This window comes from Nerophis lumbriciformis, linkage group LG14 (genome assembly GCF_033978685.3).
Source record: "Nerophis lumbriciformis linkage group LG14, RoL_Nlum_v2.1, whole genome shotgun sequence".
NCBI lineage: Eukaryota > Metazoa > Chordata > Actinopteri > Syngnathiformes > Syngnathidae > Nerophis > Nerophis lumbriciformis.
This window is the reverse complement of record NC_084561.2, coordinates 46,761,578-46,783,823: the sequence shown is the minus strand read 5'-3', so window position 1 is coordinate 46,783,823 and position 22,246 is coordinate 46,761,578. Positions and strand designations below refer to the sequence as shown.

Genomic DNA, 22,246 nt, shown 5'->3' with positions numbered 1-22,246 from the left:
TATATATATATACTGTATATACTTTGCATGCAGTCGGCTTGTGGCCCCCCCGAGTCAAAAGGTTTTGACACCCCTGTCATAGAAGATGATGTCACTAATGGTCCCACGATTCCTAAAGGATAATGTTAAAAAAAACAACCAACTTAAAACCTTGTCCTGACGTCTAATATTCATGTTTAAATAACTTTTCCTGTAAATGTGGGTTACCGGCCCCCTTGACTAGCAATAATGTGTATCGGCCATGCAAAGCACGAAGCCCAGAGCAGGTCACATGACTCCTGCGGGACATGATTATGCATGCGTGGTCACAGTGAGCGTCTCACAGTCATGTAATAGGCGTGGGGCTTTATAGGTGCAGGATGAAATGAATTCATGAAACATCTTTCTTCATTTCCATAGCAAACAGTCGTAAAAGATACGATCTGTTATCCTGGTAATGACGGGAAAGGTGCACACAGCGAGGAAAGCGCTCGTATATCTTGTGACATATACATTTCTACTATTACAAGCAGACGCTATCTGTATTTGACTTCTTCTATTTCTTTTTATTCCTGTAATTTATCACCGGCAACACAAGAAGAAGGTGGTAAAACTCTACAAATGGCATCAATTCATGACTTGGTGTGAAAATGTTTCAATACTGCACAGCACTGCCTACTATTAATATTAATAAGCGCTGGACTCAGAGCCATGATGACTGCGGCATGGTAGTAGAAGTAGTAGAATATAATCTACTTTCCAAAGATGTGTTTCAGGAGCAGACACAAATGTTGTTGCTCAATCAGCAGAAGGCGATTATTGATCGCAACGATCACTTTGCAGATGGAATTGTGCGTCCCCTGGACAACCATCGTGTTGCTCGCTGAGTTGATGCACTTTCTTTGTTTAGGAGGCCGCTGAAAATGTGTTTTCAGTGTTAAAGGAGCCGTGTGTAAAAATGTGGCCAGAAATGGTACTGCAACCACGGTCAAAATGCTGCAGTCCCCTCCCCCTCTCCCTGACTGAGGTTGCCAGCTGGATGGACTGGCCTACTCCAAAGAACGTCAAACCTCCACTGGGGTTGAGGTCTGGGGCCATAATAGCTGAATAGACAAGCATTTTGTCATTAACACATCTCTAAGCCAGTTCCCCCAACCTTTTTGTAGCTGCGGACTGGTCAACGCTTGAAAATGTGTCATAAAAAAATACAATCATGTGTGCTTACGGACTGTATCCCTGCAGACTGTATTGATCTATATTGATATATAATGTAGGAAGCACAATATTAATAACAGAAAGAAACAACCTTTTTGTGTGAATGAGTGTGAATGGGGGAGGGACTTTTTTTGGGTTGGTGCACAAATTGTAAGTGTATCTTGTGTTTTTTATGTTGATTTAATAAATAAATAAATAAAAAATATATATATTTTGTTTTTTGTTTTTTTCTTGTGCGGCACGGTACCAATCGTTCCACGGACCGGTACCGGGCCGCGGCCCGGTGGTTGGGGACCACTGCTCTAAGCAACACATTTGACACAGGAATGAGGCTATTTTCAGGAAGAAGTACGTCATGCCTGCGTACAATATCCCAACAATCATATGATTATTGTCAGTACCAACAAAGACTAAAACCAACTACAACCAACGCTAGCAATTAGAGATGCGCGGATAGGCAATTATTTAATCCGCAACCGCATCAGAAAGTCGTTAACCATCTGCAATCCACCCGATCTAACATTTGATCAGAACCGCATCCGCCCGCACCCGCCCGTTGTTATATATCTAATATAGACGATGCAAGGCATTAGTGAGGTTATAAAGCTTTTGCCTGTTAAAAAAAGGAGACTGATCCAATGCAGTGCACACATTCGCGTGCCACGCTGTCACGACCCAGACGCACACCAGTGCGCAATCATGGGAGCCAAGCTGAGCGCACCTCCAAGCGCGTCTCGCTGCCGGCGACGGCCGGGTATGGGCCCGACGCTCCAGCGCCATCCATTTTCAGGGCTAGTTGATTCGGCAGGTGGGTTGTTACACACTCCTTAGCGGGTTCCGACTTCCATGGCCACCGTCCTGCTGTCTATATCAACCAGAGTGAGCCCCACCCCTTTCGTGAGTGCACTGCGCGCGGAGTGACCCCTGTTACGCGCCCCCGGCAACAGGGGTGGCGGGCAGGTAAGCTGCGCGGGCGGAGCGCGCGGAGTGACCCCTGTTACGAGCCCCCGGCCACGGGGGTGGCGGGCAGGTAAGCTGCTTACCTGCTGCGCGTGACGCCGGCCGCGGCGAAGGCGGACGAGGCGGGGTGTCGGTGCGGTGGGCGCGATGGTGACCCTGGATGGTGACCCTTCTCGCGGATCGCCTCAGCTACGGCTCCCGGTGGGGCCCTCTCGGGGGAAGGGGCCTCGGTCCCGGACCCCGGCGAGGCGTCCCTTCTCCGCTCCGTAAAAGTGTCCATCTCTTTTCTTTTCTTTTCTTCTGTTGTGGCATATGCTGCAGGTGCCTGCTCGTTTTTCGTATGTGGGTAACAACATTTAACTATGTATATATATTTACCAATTGGTTTAACTGCCACCCGCCTGAATCTATTTAAAATCTAATTGTTTTTTATTTCAACCACCCGACCCGACCCGACCCGCGGATAAAATCTAATTTTTTTTAATTTCATCCGCCCGATCCGCGGATAATCCGCGGACTCCGCGGTTGTGCCCGCAAACCGCGCATCTCTACTAGCAATGGTTATACTGGTGGAAATAAGTAGAGCATGCTTAGCAACCTAATGTACGCCCAAAACTAAAAAGGAGACATCTTACCAAGGTATGCTTATAGACTACTGTTTCAAACCTTTCACATTGCCATATAACTTGGTACATGTAGTCCACAATATGCAAACACCAATGAGGAATCATTTGATCATGTGGTTTGTCTGTCTCCATACCTTTCACATTGTGTCTTGTTGTCCTGTCAGTTGGATGACACATAAACATACATGCTAACTAGCATATGTTAGCATGTATGTCCATGTGTCATTGACCAGGCTAGCATGCTAACATTGGTTGCAGGAACATACTATCTTTGTTAGACAAGATCATAGACCGTATTGGACAACATAGTTTACATACCAAATGTCCATTTCCATTCATCACAAGTAATAAAAAAAGGTAAATGCCTGACTTACCTATCAAGGAGGAAATCAGCAAGTTTGGTGTCAGATGAAACATATTTAATGGTCTCCATCTTTCAAAGGCATCCCCGATACAAATCCTGGTCTTGTTCCTGGCTTCGTCATGACTAAGTTGATAATGGTAACTTTTAGATGTACTAAAGTCTGACATGTTTAGTAACTTTACCGGTGGCAGTAGCCAGACCAAGATGGCAACCTGGATGTGACACACTCACAGACTTTCTAATTGGTCAAACGGTGGAGGGCGGGGCATCGGAATGAAAACAATAACAAGATTTCAGGGCTGTAAATCTAATTTTGAAATGAGCATATAAACTACTGTTATCAGTTATAGAGGTATTGGAAAAGAAGATGATGTATTAATGCCTTTTGACATATCATTTAATGATGACTTGACATGAAATTATTACATCTGGCACCTTTAAGTTGTAGGTCCGCACGGTGGCTGAGTGGTTAGCACGCTGGCCTCACAGTCAGGGGGTCAAGGGTTTGAGTCTCACTTTCTGTGTAAAGTTTGCATGCTTAGGCCCTATTGGAATTGCTTAGTTTAATATTAATTGCCCATGTTGATCACTTTTTTGAAGCTTTTAACAAGCACGGGCGTCAGGTCTGGCGGAAAATTTGATATTTTGGGAATTTGACTCTCCAGAGACCCCCTGACAAACAGCCCCTGCCACCAGAGTCACGTATCGTGGCGGAATCGCCAGAAACGTCTATCATGACAGGACGCACGCAAAAGTCTCAAAAACCCATATTTGAAAACCAACAGGAAGTCGGCCATCTTGGTTTCCGTCGACCATTTTCCCGGCCAAAAAACCAAGATCGTTTTTTAACAAACTCCTCTGAGGGACTTCCACCAAATGGGCCGTGATTAAAATGACAGATACTAGACTGATGGGCGAATGATTTTTGCTATAGGATGTGGGCGTGGCCTTATGCCAAACTTCAATTTGATGGTTTGCCACAAAACATTCAACAGTTATAACTTGGCTCCACAAATCCAGGATTTGTATAAGAATGAGTTTAGGTCGTGATGAAGATACCATGAACGTACCTGTTGGTACCCATTGGTGGTTGGGAGGAGCCTGGCGCCAGAAACTGCTCTTCCTCGTCAACCATCAAACTATCATTACTTGACTTGAAATGATCAGTTCTGATTTCAGGATTTAAGGTCAGGGTCCGATCATGACTAGACCTTGACATTGCCCCCTTGTGGTTGAAAATAACAATGGTCATAACTTTTCTCAACATGGTTAGGTCTTCCTGAATTTTTGAAGGTGGGTTGGGGCTTTGGAAAAGACGTGACCGTGTCTGTCATGCGTCACCTGGAGTTGCACGGGGACGCGAGGGCCCGTTCAACGCTGCTTGCAGCTTAGATTGTACTTGGATGTTCTTCGTCTTCCTCACATACTCCAAGAAATATCAGCAGGCTGGATAATTAGAGACTGCAAGTTGTGCAAAGGAGTGCAAGTGATTGTTACGTCCTCCTGAGGACCAGCGTCCTCCACATGGACATTTGCTTGTTTTGCTCATTTTCTTTTGTCAGAGTTCAAAAGAATCTATGTGTTATTCAAAGTAAGTAAATTTTATTCATAAAGCACATTTCACAGATACAAATGACACAGTGCTGTACAAAACAGGCAAATTAAAACAATTCAATCAACAGGGGCAGGATGACAAAAGTGGAAAAGTCCATCAAGTAGAAGCTTTTCTAAAAAGCAAAGTCTTCAAATGTTTTTTGAAACACATTCAAGCTCACGGAGCGACTGGTGCAAGTCATTCCAGAGTCTGGGGGCGACAGCCTGGAATGCCAGGTCTCCCTAGGGTTTAAAATGAGTTGTTGGGGATCTTGAGGAGACATTAGGGTGAAGACTGCGCCCTGAAGGGTAGGGCCGTACAAAGCAACGCACGGAAATCAGGACTAAAATCTAAAACTGTATGCAGAAGTTGACTGGAAGCCAATGAAGACTGTGGTCAGCGAAGCTCGGTTGGTAGAGCGGCCGTGCCAGCAACCTGAGGGTTCTAGGTTTGATCAGTTTGATCTGCCATCATAGTCACAGCTGTTGTGTCCTTGGGCAAGACACTTCACCCTCTTGCTCACACACTTGTTTAAACATGTAACTTAGATAGTGGTTTTCACTATGTAAAGCGCTATATAAATATAATTCACTGAAAGACTGGATATAATGGGGGTAACCTCTGTACAGCTGAAGTCTCTTTGGAGTTGACTTGTTGAAACAAGTGAAAACAGAGACGAGATGAACGCGTGAATGATCATTTCCATATCTGATTTTGACAGCAAATGTCCTCCTTTAGAGATATTTCTCAGGTGATGAAAGCAGTTTCTGGTCAGTTGACGACGGTGGTTCTCCGAAGACATTGACTGATGGACACAAGGTTTCTAAGGCTGCTTTTAACAGATGCACCCAGAGTCCCAAGGGAGTCCTACAGTTTTTAGATCTGGGGGATCTTTTTACCGGGATCAATGGTCAGAGTTTCCGTTTTGTTAGAATTTATCTGAAGAAGAATCACAGACAACCAGTTTATGGATGCAAGATACACATTTCAAAACTACGGATCAAGCGGCCAGGAGGCATCAGGCAAAACAAAACTAAAACAGGCCCCAGAACAGAACCTGGGCAACTCCACACTGGATATTACATCAAGCAACATTAAAAAGTTCTTCCATTTCTGTACAATCTGTGTCTTAATGTTTACATGTTCAAGTTTTTGAGGCCTCTTGAAGCTTGTTTGATAATATTTGACTTGAAGAGACCCAACCTGCTGTCGCTTCATCCTGAGCTCCTCTTCACAGATGCAACAACCGGACTCAGTGTATCGTGATCACGGGTTCCGATGTCTTCCCTGACCCCTGCCCTGGGACCTACAAGTACCTGGAGGTCCAGTACGAGTGCGTGCCCTACAGTAAGTAGAACCCCTCATCTCCAGCGCCACCTTTGTCCTTCTCTGCACTGTGACACATCGCATCCCGGTTCTCGCTACGTATTGTCCGCCGTCTTTGTCTGCATTGGCTTTCCTCTCCACCTGTGCTTGCACCCGCGTCGCGCCATGGTCTTCCCACCTAACACGGCCCGTGACACACTCGGGTTCTGCTCTGTATTATTGATGCGCTCGCCGAAGCGAGGGCTGGGTGGAGGACCTTGTAGCGGCAAGTGTTTCCTGCGAAGTCTGTCAGGCAACAAGCGCAGCTCACCTTGATGGCGTATTCCAGGCGGACACAACAGGTGTGCAGGCACGCTAACAGATGTTCCATTATGTAACGACTGCGCTCGTAAGTCAGAGATAATCTTTCCTGCGAGGCATTTTTCCCGCTCCCCGGTTGCTGGAATATTCATCGCCATTCAGCTCCCAAACAAAATTCAGATTGTCCTCTGCATGAAACATCCCCGAAGTCCTTTGAGCTGTCGTGTTCATTAGCAATTTGTGAAGAACGTTCCCCACGTAACCTTTGCAGCCTGATTAACGACAAAGATTTACACGGATTGCCAGACTCGCTAATCAGGTGCAGCTGAAATAATTAGGGTGGAAATAACGGAAGGTGATATTTTGCTCAGTCCTGTTTGGCGTCAAATGTATGCCATGGTGTACATATTTCTCTACATTATTAGTACACCTGTCTGAGATGACCCCATTAGTATGGATTCCCATTCCATTGGGGAGAATCATTAGGCGCTGAACGTCTTGACTAACTAAAGGTCAACCTTCCCGGGGCTTGAAGGGCCCGTGGTTAACAGGAAGAAGCAATAATGAGTCGTCGCTTCCTGGAGCTTCCACCTTAAACATCCACTTTTTATGAAGTATTGATCATATGATTTCCTTTGGCACCTCAGGCCTTAACGGAGGATTAGCCCTAAGAAGCACTTTCCTCCACCCACTCTTCACATGAACACCTTCACCCAGCAGTTCAAATCTATGCATGTCTGTAGCGCCATGTCTTTGCCTCTCAAGGTCCATGTCCAAGCAGAATAGGACCAAGAACACCCAATGTTTCCTATCGCAACTGTCCTGGTAAGTCTTGAGTGTCCTCCCAGTGTGACCTCCCCGCAGTCCCACTTTCCCACTCCTTATTTTGGATGTGGTGCTTTCCTTCCACACACCCCTCTGTCTCCCGTTGTCCCAGTGCATACCCCCGGTGGTTTGGAAGAAACTGATGGTAATGTTTGTACACAGTGTGAGGGAGCAAAAGCAATGCATTGTGGGTCTTGCTGGCCTGTCAATCACTCATTTACACGGCCGAATGCAAGACTCTGTGCTAAAGTTCAAAACATGGCAAATATATATTTGGTGAGATGTTTCTCATTTCCCGCAGGAAAGTGGGCTTAGTGAGCTAATAAAGAGTCGGCCAATGGCCTGGATAGCAGCCATTAGACCATCGAACATGACTTTTAACGTCATGACCTGGAACATGTTGGCGTGTTCACAGCAAGTTTTATTCAGGTTTCACTGTCGTTCAGTACAGCCACGTAAACAAAAGCTTTGACTAACAAACATGGCTACCGCTGCCCCACAATGCATTGCAAAATCATTGAAGACCACAGGAGCAGTTTTATCAAAACTGGGCCGCATGTCTTCCTAAAAGAAGAGACAGCTCTATGAAGTATGACCTCATCAACATATTCTCACTTTTAGTGATCAGAATGGAACCTTTAAGAGGGAGCACGACATGCTGGTTGACCTCCGACTTGTTTGACTTCAGGAACAATTCCCCATAGAAAATACTGGACACAGAAACAATACTTAACAATCTGTACAGACGTGATCATTAAAACTTCATTCAGGGGTGTTCCGATACAACTGTTTCACTGCCGATACCGATATTGTAGCCTTGAGTGTTTGATCCAGCAGGCGTCACACATGATATTGTGCCTTGTGGAATGTTACAACATGTTTGATGAAGTGAAGAATGGTAGTTAGGAAAAAAACTAACCTATTTATGATAAACGTCTGGAATGATGCTGTCTTTAAGTTTAAGTGGAGTGGTAATTGTTTTTGGTGACACCTAGTAGCCACAATAATTCATGAAGTTAAGCTCATGATGCAGTAAGTTGATTGATGCGGACTCGTTTGTTACTGGATACTTTCTAACACGCCCCTGCCTTGGAGACTTTGTATGTGTAAGTAATATGTAACTATACTTATTTGTTACTTGTTTATATTGACTAATGTCACCTTTTATTGTGCAATGATTATTACCTATGTCTAGCTTGTGTGCTAGTGTGTGCTTAGCTGTTGTGTAGCTGCTAGCTCATAGTAGCCTAGCATGTTTACCTTTTGTAAATGACTTTAGTAAAAAAAGAAGAAATTATGTGTTTAATGGAGGACATTTACATGTCTGTCAGCTTTGTACAAGTAAACACTCTGCTTGTATCGCACATGATATCTCACACAAGTAAACACTCTGCTTGTATCGCACATGATATCTCACACAAGTAAACACTCTGCTTGTATCGCACATGCTATCTCACACAAGTAAACACTCTGCTTGTATCGCACGTGATATCTCACACAAGTAAACACTCTGCTTGTATCGCGCATGATATCTCACACAAGTAAACACTCGGTTTGTATCGCACATGATATCTCACACAAGTAAACACTCTGCTTGTATCGCACATGACATCTCACACAAGTAAACACTCGGTTTGTATCGCACATGATATCTCACACAAGTAAACACTCTTCTTGTATCGCACATGATATTACACACAAGTAAACACTTTGCATGACTGCTTGTATCGCACATGATATCACACACAAGTAAACACTCTGCAGGACTGCTTGTATCGCACATGATATCACGAACAAGTAAACACACTGCAGGACTGCTTGTATCGCACATTATATCACACACAAGTAAACACGCTGCAGGACTGCTTGTATCACACATGATATCACACACAAGTAAACACGCTGCAGGACTGCTTTTATCACACATGATATCACACACAAGTAAACACGCTGCATGACTGCTTGTATCGCACATGATATCACACACAAGTAAACATGCTGCAGGACTGCTTGTATCGCACATGATATCACACACAAGTAAAGACGCTGCATGACTGCTTTTGTCGCACATGATATCACACACAAGTAAACACTCTGCAGGACTGCTTGTATCACACATGATATCACACACAAGTAAACACGCTGCAGGACTGCTTGTATCACACATGATATCACACACAAGTAAACACACTGCAGGACTGCTTGTATCGCACATGATATCACACACAAGTAAACACGCTGCATGACTGCTTGTATCGCACATGATATCACACACAAGTAAACACACTGCAGGACTGCTTGTATCACACATGATATCACACACAATTAAACAAGCTGCAGCACTGCTTGTATCGCACATGATATCACACACAAATAAAGACGCTGCAGGACTGCTTGTATTGCACATGATATCACACACAAGTAAACACTCTGCAGGACTGCTTGTATCACACATGATATCACACACAAGTAAACACACTGCAGGACTGCTTGTATCGTACATGATATCACACACAAGTAAACACGTTGCAGGACTGCTTGTATCACACATGATATCACACACAATTAAACACGCTGCAGCACTGCTTGTATCGCACATGATATCACACACAAATAAAGACGCTGCAGGACTGCTTGTATTGCACATGATATCACACACAAGTAAACACGCTGCAGGACTGCTTGTATCACACATGATATCACACACAAGTAAACACTCTGCAGGACTGCTTGTATCACACATGATATCACACAATAGTAAACACGCTGCAGGACTGCTTGTATCGCACATGATATCACACACAAGTAAACACGCTGCAGGACTGCTTGTATTACACATGATATCACACACAAGTAAACACTCTGCAGGACTGCTTGTATCGCACATGATATCACACACAAGTAAACACTCTGCAGGACTGCTTGTATCGCACGTGATATCATGATGGTGGGTCCCAGAGCAGGATGACTTCCTGGGTGGTGTATCAGTTGGCAGCATTCAGTCGTCAGCTGGTTGCCAGCGAGGAGGATCACACGCCAAATATGAGGATTGCTGATTAGAAGTTGAGAGCGGCTCAGAGGCTCAGGCTGGATGCAAGACTTGGGAGTTGATTTACAAGACAACATTTTCAATCCTTATTAAGCTGATCAGACCGTGTCCGAGTCTCCACTCAGCAGTCCCTCAAAGACTAATCATCTTCATCTTAAAGACTAATCATCTTCATCTTAAAGACTAATCATCTTCATCTTGTTTGCTAAAGGACAAGTGGACGTGTTTCCTTCATGAGATTATTAGCATGTTTGGCTCACTTCATCCTGTGCTTCTTGTCATGTGTTGTCCACGTTTCCACCAGGACTGAGATCTTGGACTTCACCAGGAACTTTTTTCCTGTAGGGCTGGCCGATATCACGATATCAGTGTTGTGTATCGCTCAATATAGATCATTTTTCGTTATTTGTATGAACTACGGACAATAAGGAGCAGGAGAAAAATATATTTGATTGTAAATGTAACTTCCTGTGATTATAATCCCTCAGCTATCAAGGCAGAAAGGAAACGTCAACACAAACATGAAAACACTCCAACAATGTCAACAAAATAGTCAAATCACTTTGAACACTTAACTATAAGATCTTAAAAATAAGGAATATGTAAGAAATGCTTTATAAAATATAAGAAAATAGTGCAAAGTGTGAAAATGTAAACATGTAGAAACCTGAGAAGAACTATTTTCTGCAGGTTTAGTGGCAGGAAGATCCAGCTGTGCTCTAAAGGGTGAGCTAAGGTGGTGTGGTATTAGCACTCTTGCCTTGCATCATGTACACACCACATTGGTCTGACTACGGTCCCAAGCAAACTTGATAGTTGATACTGTGACCTGATTGGCTGTTAGCATGTCACTCCCACTGATCACTGATCACTTCCTGTGTTGCTAGGTTACCAGAGAGCGAGTGACTTTGTCCATGCAACCAACCTTGCTTCCATACTTCCGCTTTCTTCCCGCGGAGGAGAAAACAACAATATAGAATGTTTTATCAAGTTATTATTTTCTAATAATGATTACCGTAGAGTCCGGACTGTAAGTTGCTATTTTTCTCCCACACTTTAAACCCTAAGGCTTAAAAAAACGGCGCAGTTAGATTTTTTTTTTTTTTTTTTTTTTTTTGCAAACTGCTGTTAATACAAATAGTTTAAAAAATCCAAAACGGGCAACAAACTGAGAATGTGTGTTATTGTTTGTGCTATGGCTCCATCTTGTGGATCAGCTCGCTCACTGCAGGTGCTGCACTGTCCTTCCATCAATGTTTTCAACCAGAAGTACAAGTGTTTTTACGTCTTCTGGATGTCCATAGCATTTCTACTCGTATGGATTCTTCATTCATCACTCCAAGCAACGTTTGCAAGTTTTACAATATAACTAAAACTATTCTAACTTACTAAAGTGTCCCATGTGTGACGTCTGTAGGAGTGTTTTCATGCATATTTCTACCTGCTATTGTAATGTAATCAAGCTAGCGTCATTAGCATTAGCTAATATGCAGGTTTTACAGGTTTACAGGTGTCTGTGTTAGTATTATTAACTTACATTCTTTTTGTATTGTTTCACTTTCACAAATTCCTCAGTAAATTCAGCAAAACATCAGCGTGGAGTTATTGAGTCGGTTTAGCTGATTGGAGAGCTAGCTTGCACAGCCAGTGGCTCCATGAACATGACTGACATTTTGTTTGATTAATTGTTTTACTGCCTTGTTACACACACTGTTTATAAACAATGAAGGTATGTAAATAAACATTTCAGTGTAAATAAGTCATTTCACAACATATATATCTGCCACTTATAGTCCGGTGTGACTAACACATGGACAAATATTGTTTTCTTCTAAAATCTGGTGGGTGCGTCTTATATGCGGGTGTGTTCTATAGTCTAGACTATGGTACATGTCTATTGTGCTAAATATTGATATGGTTTTATTGCCCTATTTGGTTACTACAATGACTTCAGTGTTAAAGGCAGGATGTCTTTTATTCACACTGAACTCTGCACATTATTTCTTTCTTTCTTTCTTTATTGTCAGACGGCAGACCAAAATGTGCTTGCTGATCCTCATTGCTTATAATCTTTTAGTCTTTTCATGTCCCTTATTTGTCATTTCATGTCAATCACCCTCAAGTTGGGTGACTTGACACATTGTAGTTTGCATGCATGTTCTGTATATGCTAGCACACTTCAGAGGATGTTTCCTTCTAGAAGACCACACACAATTGTTCTTCTCTCAGTGGTTATTGGAAGCACTTTAGAAGTTTGATGTTGTCAGCTGACCTTCTTCCCTCTGCAATGTGCAGGAAACTTCCCTGGCTACTGGCTTCTTTGCATCCATTGATCCCTCTTTTTCCCTCCTTATATTTCTGACTAACCTGGTTAGCTCCTCTGCGGTGTGTCTTCTTCCTCCTTCCAGACCTGGCTCTCTTCAGCCAATCAGACCTCATCCTTCCAGACCTCTCTCTCTCTTCAGCCAATCAGACCTCATCCTTCCAGACCTCGTTCTCTTCAGCCAATCAGACCTCATCCTTTCAGACCTCTCTCTCTTCAGCCAATCAGACCTCATCCTTCCAGACCTCTCTCTCTTCAGCCAATCAGACCTCATCCTTCTAGACCTCTCTCTCTTCAGCCAATCAGACCTCATCCTTTCAGAACTCTCTCTCTTCAGCCAATCAGACCTCATCCTTTCAGACCTCTCTCTCTTTAGCCAATCAGACCTCATCCTTTCAGACCTCTCTCTCTTCAGCCAATCAGACCTCATCCTTCCAGACCTCTCTCTCTTCAGCCAATCAGACCTCATCCTTCCAGACCTCTCTCTCTTCAGCCAATCAGACCTCATCCTTCCAGACCTCTCTCTCTTCAGCCAATCAGACCTCATCCTTCCAGACCTCTCTCTCTTCAGCCAATCAGACCTCATCCTTCCAGAAATCTCTCTCTTTAGCCAATCAGACCTCATCCTTCCAGACCTCTCTCTCTTCAGCCAATCAGACCTCATCCTTCCAGACCTCTCTCTCTTCAGCCAATCAGACCTCATCCTTCCAGACCTCTCTCTCTTCAGCCAATCAGACCTCATCCTTCCAGACCTCTCTCTCTTCAGCCAATCAGACCTCATCCTTCCAGATATCTCTCTCTTTAGCCAATCAGACCTCATCCTTCCAGACCTCTCTCTCTTCAGCCAATCAGACCTCATCCTTCAAGACCTCTCTCTCTTCAGCCAATCAGACCTCAACCTTTCAGACCTCTCTCTCTTCAGCCAATCAGACCTCATCCTTCCAGACCTCTCTCTCTTTAGCCAATCAGACCTCATCCTTCCAGATATCTCTCTCTTTAGCCAATCAGACCTCATCCTTCCAGACCTCTCTCTCTTCAGCCAATCAGACCTCATCCTTCAAGACCTCTCTCTCTTCAGCCAATCAGACCTCATCCTTTCAGACCTCTCTCTCTTTAGCCAATCAGACCTCATCCTTTCAGACCTCTCTCTCTTCAGCCAATCAGACCTCATCCTTCCAGACCTCTCTCTCTTCAGCCAATCAGACCTCATCCTTCCAGACCTCTCTCTCTTCAGCCAATCAGACCTCATCCTTCCAGACCTCTCTCTCTTCAGCCAATCAGACCTCATCCTTCCAGACCTCTCTCTCTTCAGCCAATCAGACCTCATCCTTCCAGAAATCTCTCTCTTTAGCCAATCAGACCTCATCCTTCCAGACCTCTCTCTCTTCAGCCAATCAGACCTCATCCTTCCAGACCTCTCTCTCTTCAGCCAATCAGACCTCATCCTTCCAGACCTCTCTCTCTTCAGCCAATCAGACCTCATCCTTCCAGACCTCTCTCTCTTCAGCCAATCAGACCTCATCCTTCCAGATATCTCTCTCTTTAGCCAATCAGACCTCATCCTTCCAGACCTCTCTCTCTTCAGCCAATCAGACCTCATCCTTCCAGACCTCGTTCTCTTCAGCCAATCAGACCTCATCCTTCCAGACCTCTCTCTCTTCAGCCAATCAGACCTCATCCTTCCAGACCTCTCTCTCTTCAGCCAATCAGACCTCATCCTTCCAGACCTCTCTCTCTTCAGCCAATCAGACCTCATCCTTCCAGACCTCGTTCTCTTCAGCCAATCAGACCTCATCCAGACTGATCTTGTTTTCTTTGCTGTCTCTTCAGTGTTGTGCGTTCACACAAAACTAGTTCTCTGTTGTAACAACATGTCTGGGAGGCCACACCACCGCAGGTTGTTCTGCCCACTTTTACAGGTGAAACTTAAATACCGTATTTCTCAGACTAGAGAGCACACCGGTATATAAGCCACACCCACCCCATTTTAGAAGAAGAAAAAATAGGTTTCATATACAGTATAAGCCTCAGAGGTTTATAAGTTACAGATATATACGTTGTGATATGAGTTATTTACACAGAAATGTTTATTTACATACCTTAATTGTTTCCACAGAGTGTCTGTAACAGGGCAGTAAAACGGATGATCAAACAAAACGTCAGTCATGGTCATGGACCCACTAGCTGCGCAAGCTAGCTCTCCAATCAGCTAAACAGACTCAATAACTCCACACTGACGTTTTGCTGAATTTACTGAATAATTTGTGAAAGTGAAACAATACAAAAATAATGCCGTTGTAAGTTAATAATACTAACACAGACACTTGTAAACGTGACGCTGGCTCAATTACAATATGATGGCATGTACAAATATGGGACGGTTTAGTAAGTAAGAATAGTTTTAGTTATATTGTAAAACTTACAAACATTGCTTGGAGTGATGAATGAAGAATCCACACAAGTAGAAGCGCTATGGACGGTTATAGGACGGAACAGCACTTCTACTCATGTTTTAAAGCTTTAAATAGAAGTGCACAGCAGCACCTGTATTGAGCTAATTCGTCCACAAGATGGCGCCATAGCACAAACAATTACACACCTTTTCAGTGTGATTGCTAGTTTTTTTTAACTATTTGTATTATGGTTGTCAGCGAACACAAATCCATAAATCAGCCACACCGCTTCATAAGCCACAGGATTCAAAGCTTAGGAAAAAGTAGCAGCTTGTAGTTTTGAATTTAGGGTAATTAGAATTTTGTGCCAAGGTTTGTTTGTACGAGCAATTAGACATACAAGGTTAGATACATGTAATAAATAATACACAACTCAGGATATTTCAAGCCTTCTTTTGATATCATTTTGCTGATTATGGTTTGCAGCTTTTGGAAATCTTATAAAATGAGTTTTTTTTAACAACTGCTAGCCATGATCATCAAAACAATAACAAATATCTCACTTTGCATGTCATTACTTTCACATTTGAAGTTGAATTGCTGACACAAATGGACTTTTGCACCCTATTTTAAGTTTTTGAGTTTAGGGGTGTTCTGATACGATATTAATGATGGATATCAATCTGATACCAGCAAATACGGGATCATATTGTATCACATTACAATGTCCGATACAAGCAGTTATAACATCTAAATGTCCTTCAATGAGCGCACAATTTACTAAAGTCATTTACAAAAGGGAAACATGCTAGGCTATAGGCTACTAATTGCCAGCAGCTACACAACAGCTAAGCACACAATAGAACACAAGCTAAACCAACATAATAAATGTCCTTTATTGCAGTGTTTTTCATACCCATTATTGTTCTCTTCCACTCATTTCACTCGATCAAACATTCTCCAACATCCCACACTTCTAAATAATACAAGTAGGAATGATCCCTGCTGATATCGTATTGGATCAATGTGGCCATCATTCAGAGCTCTGATATCGGTATGGAAAGTGAACAATGGCATCAGGACACAAACAGAACTAGATCGATAATAATAGGATACCAAACTAATAGAATGATATCAAAATGCGTGTTTGGCATAAGTGAGAACATTTGATCTGCTGCTTATCCCCCAAATGCATTTTCTTGAGAGCAGACAATGACCTCAAAGTCAAATAAACACGCTGAACATGGTCTTGGCAAGACACTTGGTTACAACAGAGTGATATCTGACGGACCCCGACTTAAACAAGTGGAAAAACTTATTGGGGTGTTACCATTTACTGGTCAATTGTACGGAATATGTACTTCACTGTGCAATCGTCTAATACAAGTCTCAATCAATCAAAACTAAGTATTACCTAAGTACTACCTTCCTACCTAAGTACTACCTAAGTGCTACCTTCCTACCTAAGTACTACCTAAGTACTACTTTACAAGTCCGACTGTAATGATCAGTGTTATTCCACTTTTACTGGACTTGTGCATTGTGGTCTTCACAACAAGTCAAGTAATCTTTCAAGGAGTCATTTTCACTTTAGTCTGACTCAGACTTTGTATTTGAAGAACATTATTGATGCCCAATCAATAAGACGTGGAAATATTTGTGATATTTGATTGTCCTGTTAAAAGGCACATGTAGTGTAGATAAAAATACTTTGCCAATATTCCATCATGGCATCAATGTGCATAATCAATAGGTCACATGTTTTAGCAGGCATGACTAATAAGTCATTGATTATTATGTGTTCCATTGATTAGTCACCTACTTCCTGCTTCCACATTTCCTCTTCTTCTATTTGGTGTACACAACATTTGAAAGGTTTCACACACTGATCTAGTTAGACACCTCTTTTAATGTGTGTGTGTGTGTGTGCGTGTATTCAATCATCTTTTAATGTGTGTGTGTGTGTGCGTATTCAATCATCTTTTAATGTGTGTGTGTGTGTATTCAATCATCTTTTAATGTGTGTGTGTGCGTATTAAATCATCTTTTAATGTGTGTGTGTGTGTGTGTGTGTGTGTGTGTGTGTGTGTGTGTGTGTGTGTGTGTGTGTGTGTGTGTATTAAATCATCTTTTAGTGTGTGTGTGTATTCAATCATCTCCACCAGGGGGGCCAAACTCTTCTCACTGTAGGGGCCACACTCTGAAATGTCAAAGCGAGCGGGGGCCATGTTCATGTTGTTCATTTTCTAAACCAGAACTATATATACCGGTGGGTGTATGTATATATATATATATATATATATATATATATATATATATATATATATATATATATATATATATATATATATATATATATGTGTGTATTTTTTATTTTTTTGTTACCTCAAGTTTAGTTCCAGGAGCGCATCTCAGTCATAAAAATGTTTAAAATAAGTCATACATATTTTTTTTTTTTTATTCAACGCCTACATTTCCAGATCAAATTCAGGTGTATCCGTTGATAGCAAGTTGTTGTTATTATTATTATTATTGTTTATTAGTATGATCTTTTGTAATGTTTTTTGCCCTTTTTACCAAAACCGAAAACCGTTTTTTTTATGCTGGAACGTAAATATTTGAATCAAAGGAATTGCAGCCTTAAATTCGTCAACAGTTCATAACATTGATTTTCATTCATTTGTTATTTATTTTTTATTATATCTATTTTTATTTATTTTTTATTTTTTTTATTTTTTTTTGAGCAGTGACCTTTAAAAAAGAAAAACAATCCCACTAAAATTATTGGGGATCCAAAAGGGCCCCAAGTGTTAAAAATAAGTCTTTCTTATTTCACTTTCAACGCTTAAATCTGTAAATCAACTTCAGATTGATGCCCTTTTTAATATAACCGTGTTTTTTTATGCTACAATATGAATATTTGATGCAAAGTAATTGGAGCCTTAAATTGGTCAATAGGTTATAACATTGATTTTCATTCATTATTATTTATTTTTAATTTCATCTATTTTTATTAATTTAATTTTTTTTTTCTTCCAAAAACATTAAAAAAAAATCCCACTCAAATTCTTGGGCATCCAAAAGCGCCCTAAGTGTTAAAAATAAGTAATTGTTATTTTAATTGCAACGCTTAAATTTGTAGATCAACTTCAGATCTATCTGTTGCTTATAAGTTTTTATTATTTTGTTTCTTTTTTGTTTGTCAAAGAAAGCTTTGTTTTTTTTTTACTGCAAACACACAAAATATACAATATATTTTACCCAGGAAATATTTCAAAGTGGAATATTTGATGTGAAGCCTTGATTTTGATTCATTATTATTTACTTGTATTATTTTTTTTTTTTTTGAGCAGTAACATTTAAAACAAAATCCCACTAAAGGGGATCCAAAAGGGCCCTACTTATAAAAGTCTTACAAATAAGTATTTTACTTTTGAAGCTTAACAAATTCTATTTGTCGATTTTGAGTTTTTTTATTCTTTTTCACGTTTTTGTTGTTGTTTTATGCCTTTTTTATCAAAGAAACATGCAAAATATACAATACCCCCCAATATCAGTGTGTAATATTTGATGTGTAATAGGAGCCTTGATTAGTTCAATAATTCATAAAAACATGGACTTTGATGTTTTAAACTGAGTGTTTTAAAGTAAAAAAAGAAAAACCGCCTGCATGGCAGCTTTGTGTTATTAGAGTCAACATTGCAACTTTTATCTTTACATTTCACATGCTTGCTCTTTTATTCCCATTTGTTCTGTTTTCTGTTTAATGTTACATTAAAAGTGGCCCCCGGGCCGCACTTTGGACCCCCTGATCTTGCAGCCGGAGCCGTCCGATGCATGATTTGTAATTATGAGCTCTTATTTCCGCTGACGGTTGGAGGACTTTGACAGTCGTGTGGTGCACAAAGTGAGCAACATTTGACACACTTTGCTGCAAATTAGACTTTAATCGTCCGTCGATCCAACAATTACAAGCAATGAATGTCTTGGGAAAGAAAGAGTGGAAGTGAAGAGGAACAATAGGCCAGTAATCCATGCAGCACTGCTGTAAGAACTTGTAATGTCTCCTACATCTCACATGAATATTCTAACAGAAATGTCTCATGACTTCCTTCTTTTCTCCGACTAGGTGGACCATCTTCTGTCCTTGTCTGCATGAACACACATATTAATCTCTTCTTCTCCCTCCCGTCCTTTTCATTCTCTCTCCCAACGCTTAAAATAGAAGTGGAGCAAAAAGGTAAATACCAGACACCCCGCCCACCTTCACACCTTCTTCTTGTGGACCACCGTGGAACCTCTAAAGTCCGAGCCCCTTGCAGACTTCAATCAGGCTTAGGAGAATGAAATATGAAGTGGATCCATCAAGCACGTTTAGGTGCGAGTCCTTATCCAAGTCTGGTGAGACTTCAGCTCAGTGAGGGATGGACTTCACGCAGAAAAGGGAGATGATGACATTATGAGGACCATAAAACAATCCATAGAACGTCTTCTCTTTTCTCACATCCTTCAATAACTGTGAAGCCCAGCTTTATTCTTCTCCCATGTTGGGATTTTTGGAGTTTTTTCCTTGCCCGTATGTGGCCTTAGATCAGTCCTTGTGGTTTGTGAAGCACTTGTGATGAAGGGATATAGTCATAATAATAATAATGCATTTTACTTATGAGGCGCTTTTCTAGGCACGAGAGGACAAAAAACTAGATAAATAAACAATGATTGCTGCGCAAGCTAGCTCTCCAATCAGCTAAACAGACTCAATAACTCCACGGTGTCCTTTTGGTGAATTTACTGAGGGATTAGTGAAAGTGAAACAATACAAAAACAATGTAAGTTAACTATACTAACACAGACACTTGTAAATGTGTTAGCATTTTAGCTAATGCTAATGCTAGCTTGATTACATTACAATAGCACGTACAAAAACATTCCGACAGACATCACACATGGGACGCTTTAGTAAGTAAGAATAGTTTTAGTTATATTGTAAAACTTACAAACGTTGCTTGGAGTGATGAATGAGAATTCCATACGAGTAGAAACGCTATGGATGGTTTTACTTCCGGTTTAAAGCAGAACAAGAAAGTACGTTTTCAACCTATAACACCTGCAGTGAGCGAACTCGTCCAAAAGATGGCGCCGTAGCACAAACAATAACACACCTATGCCGGCATACATGAAAATGATGGCCATTCGCAAAGACAAATTATTAAATTAGCCGCACTGTTTTATAATTTGCAGGGTTCAAAGCGTAGGAAAAAAGTAGTGGCTTGGAGTCTGTAAAAGAAGGTATTTTACTGACATCAGAGCAGGCGAGGGAATGAAAGGAGAAGGAATAACAACATACTAATCAATCATCAACATGATTGGCACAAGAGAGGAGGTGGCTGGCACAGAGTTTATACTAGGGTGTCATAATTACAACTACAAACATTAATTAATCCATCAATTATGTTAGGGTGACATTTTCATTTCTATTCTGATGCTTCCAGTAATCCACTAACTCATACAACTAATACAAATGTATAAAATACTACTAACTAATACAACTAATACAAATATATAAGATACTACTAACTAATACAACTAATACAAATGTATAAAATACTACTAACTAATACAAATATATAAAATACTACTAACTAATACAACTAATACAAATGTATAAAATACTACTAACTAATACAAATATATGAAATACTACTAACTAATACAAATGTATAAAATAATACTAACTAATACAACTAATACAAATGTATAAAATACTACTAGCTAATACAACTAATACAAATATATAAGATACTACTAACTAATACAACTAATACAAATGTATAAAATACTACTAACTAATACAAATATATAAAATACTACTAACTAATACAAATGTATAAAATAATACTAACTAATACAACTAATACAAATATATAAAATACTACTAACTAATACAAATATATAAAATACTACTAACTAATACAACTAATACAAATGTATAAAATACTACTAACTAATACAAATATATAAAATACTACTAACTAATACAAATGTATAAAATACGGACCGCATGGAGTGATTGCAACTCAACACATACTTGTCTCACAAAGTTGAATTGTATTAATGAAGGATTGTCAAAAGTGCAATACAAATGTCTTTACAATATATATCAAATCTTTTATTTTACCTATTTTTTTTCTAAATTAGACACTGAGGCTATTGTTTTGATCCGATTACTCAATTAATCGAACAAACTAATCGATAGATTACTCGACTACAACAATGTTTGATAGCAGCAGCTTTAGCCCCTTTAAGTACGTCCATCAATCTGTGATGTCACACATAGTCTACAGTTTAAAATGGCGTTCGGAGACATTTGTGCTAAGCTATCACCCAAATGCAAAAATCTTATGATTTGACACTTTGAAGGTTTTTAACGCGGCTATCCAACATTTGGGCAACATGTAAGATCAAGGACATCACAGGTTAGACATGTGAGCCAGGACCCAGGCTGGAGGTCCAGGACACAGGCTGGAGGCCCAGGACCAGAGGTCGGACCAGGTGTGCCACACTAATATGTGTTGCCAACCAAAAGTATTGCTGAACAGATTGTGGTGGACTTTAGAGGTTCCACCGTCTACTGAGTGTTATGTTAAAGACCCGGGAAGTCAGACCGGCTGAAGAGACGAGATAGCACATGAGCAGCCTGGAGATGTACGTGCGGGCTCATTGGCTGCGACCCACAAGACTTTTGTTCCTCCTCATTCTGCCGTTCTGTCCAATTTGCTTGGCTTCCAGAGCGTTTTGCCCGAAGCATGTCTTGCTCGCTTCTTCCTTCTTTCTTTCTCCAAGGCTCCTGCCATCATTGTCACCTGACCACCCTCATGCCTTACCACCACAACCAAAACACCTCAGGAGATCTGTTACTGCAAGTTATTTTTAAAAAGCCAACCTTTGCCCCACTTGCTAATGACAAGCCTCTCAGGTCTTTGGTCTTTACCGTGTGAAAGGTGAAATGCATCCCTGCGTGTTTCCCACACAGCTCATGACTTCTGTTTGCATTTTAGTCTTCATTTGCAGGATTTGTTGGGTTTTTTTATGTTCCCGTGGTTTGTGTGGTAAAGTCAAAGCTTCTTTTGCGTTTGAGATTATTTGAACTTTCTGCTTGATAACCTTCCTTTTTTTCTTGCTATGCACACAACTTCCTTCTCGTGGTGTTGATATTATTAGCGATAGCTTGTAAAAAAGCTGGTAAAGGTCTGACCGTACGTGATCATCTCATAGCAGATTGTGTGTTGATGTTG

The 22,246-nt window shown here is 41.1% G+C and overlaps 1 protein-coding gene across 14 annotated transcripts in view; it reads left to right on the top strand.

Moving 5' to 3' along the window:
• The window catches only part of adgrl2a (adhesion G protein-coupled receptor L2a), a 218,437-nt gene that overhangs the window by 84,105 nt on the left and 112,086 nt on the right, over positions 1-22,246 (top strand). For 10 of the 14 annotated variants that reach the window (XM_061975454.2, XM_061975464.2, XM_061975455.2 and 7 more), the window contains exons 4-6: positions 5,976-6,085; positions 7,130-7,189; positions 19,180-19,194. In XM_061975454.2, coding sequence (XP_061831438.2) covers positions 5,976-6,085; positions 7,130-7,189; positions 19,180-19,194 — 185 coding nt within the window. The remainder of the gene's footprint in view (positions 1-5,975; positions 6,086-7,129; positions 7,190-19,179; positions 19,195-22,246) is intronic. The other 4 variants (XM_072914716.1, XM_061975463.2, XM_061975456.2 and 1 more) reach the window with 1 other exon arrangement.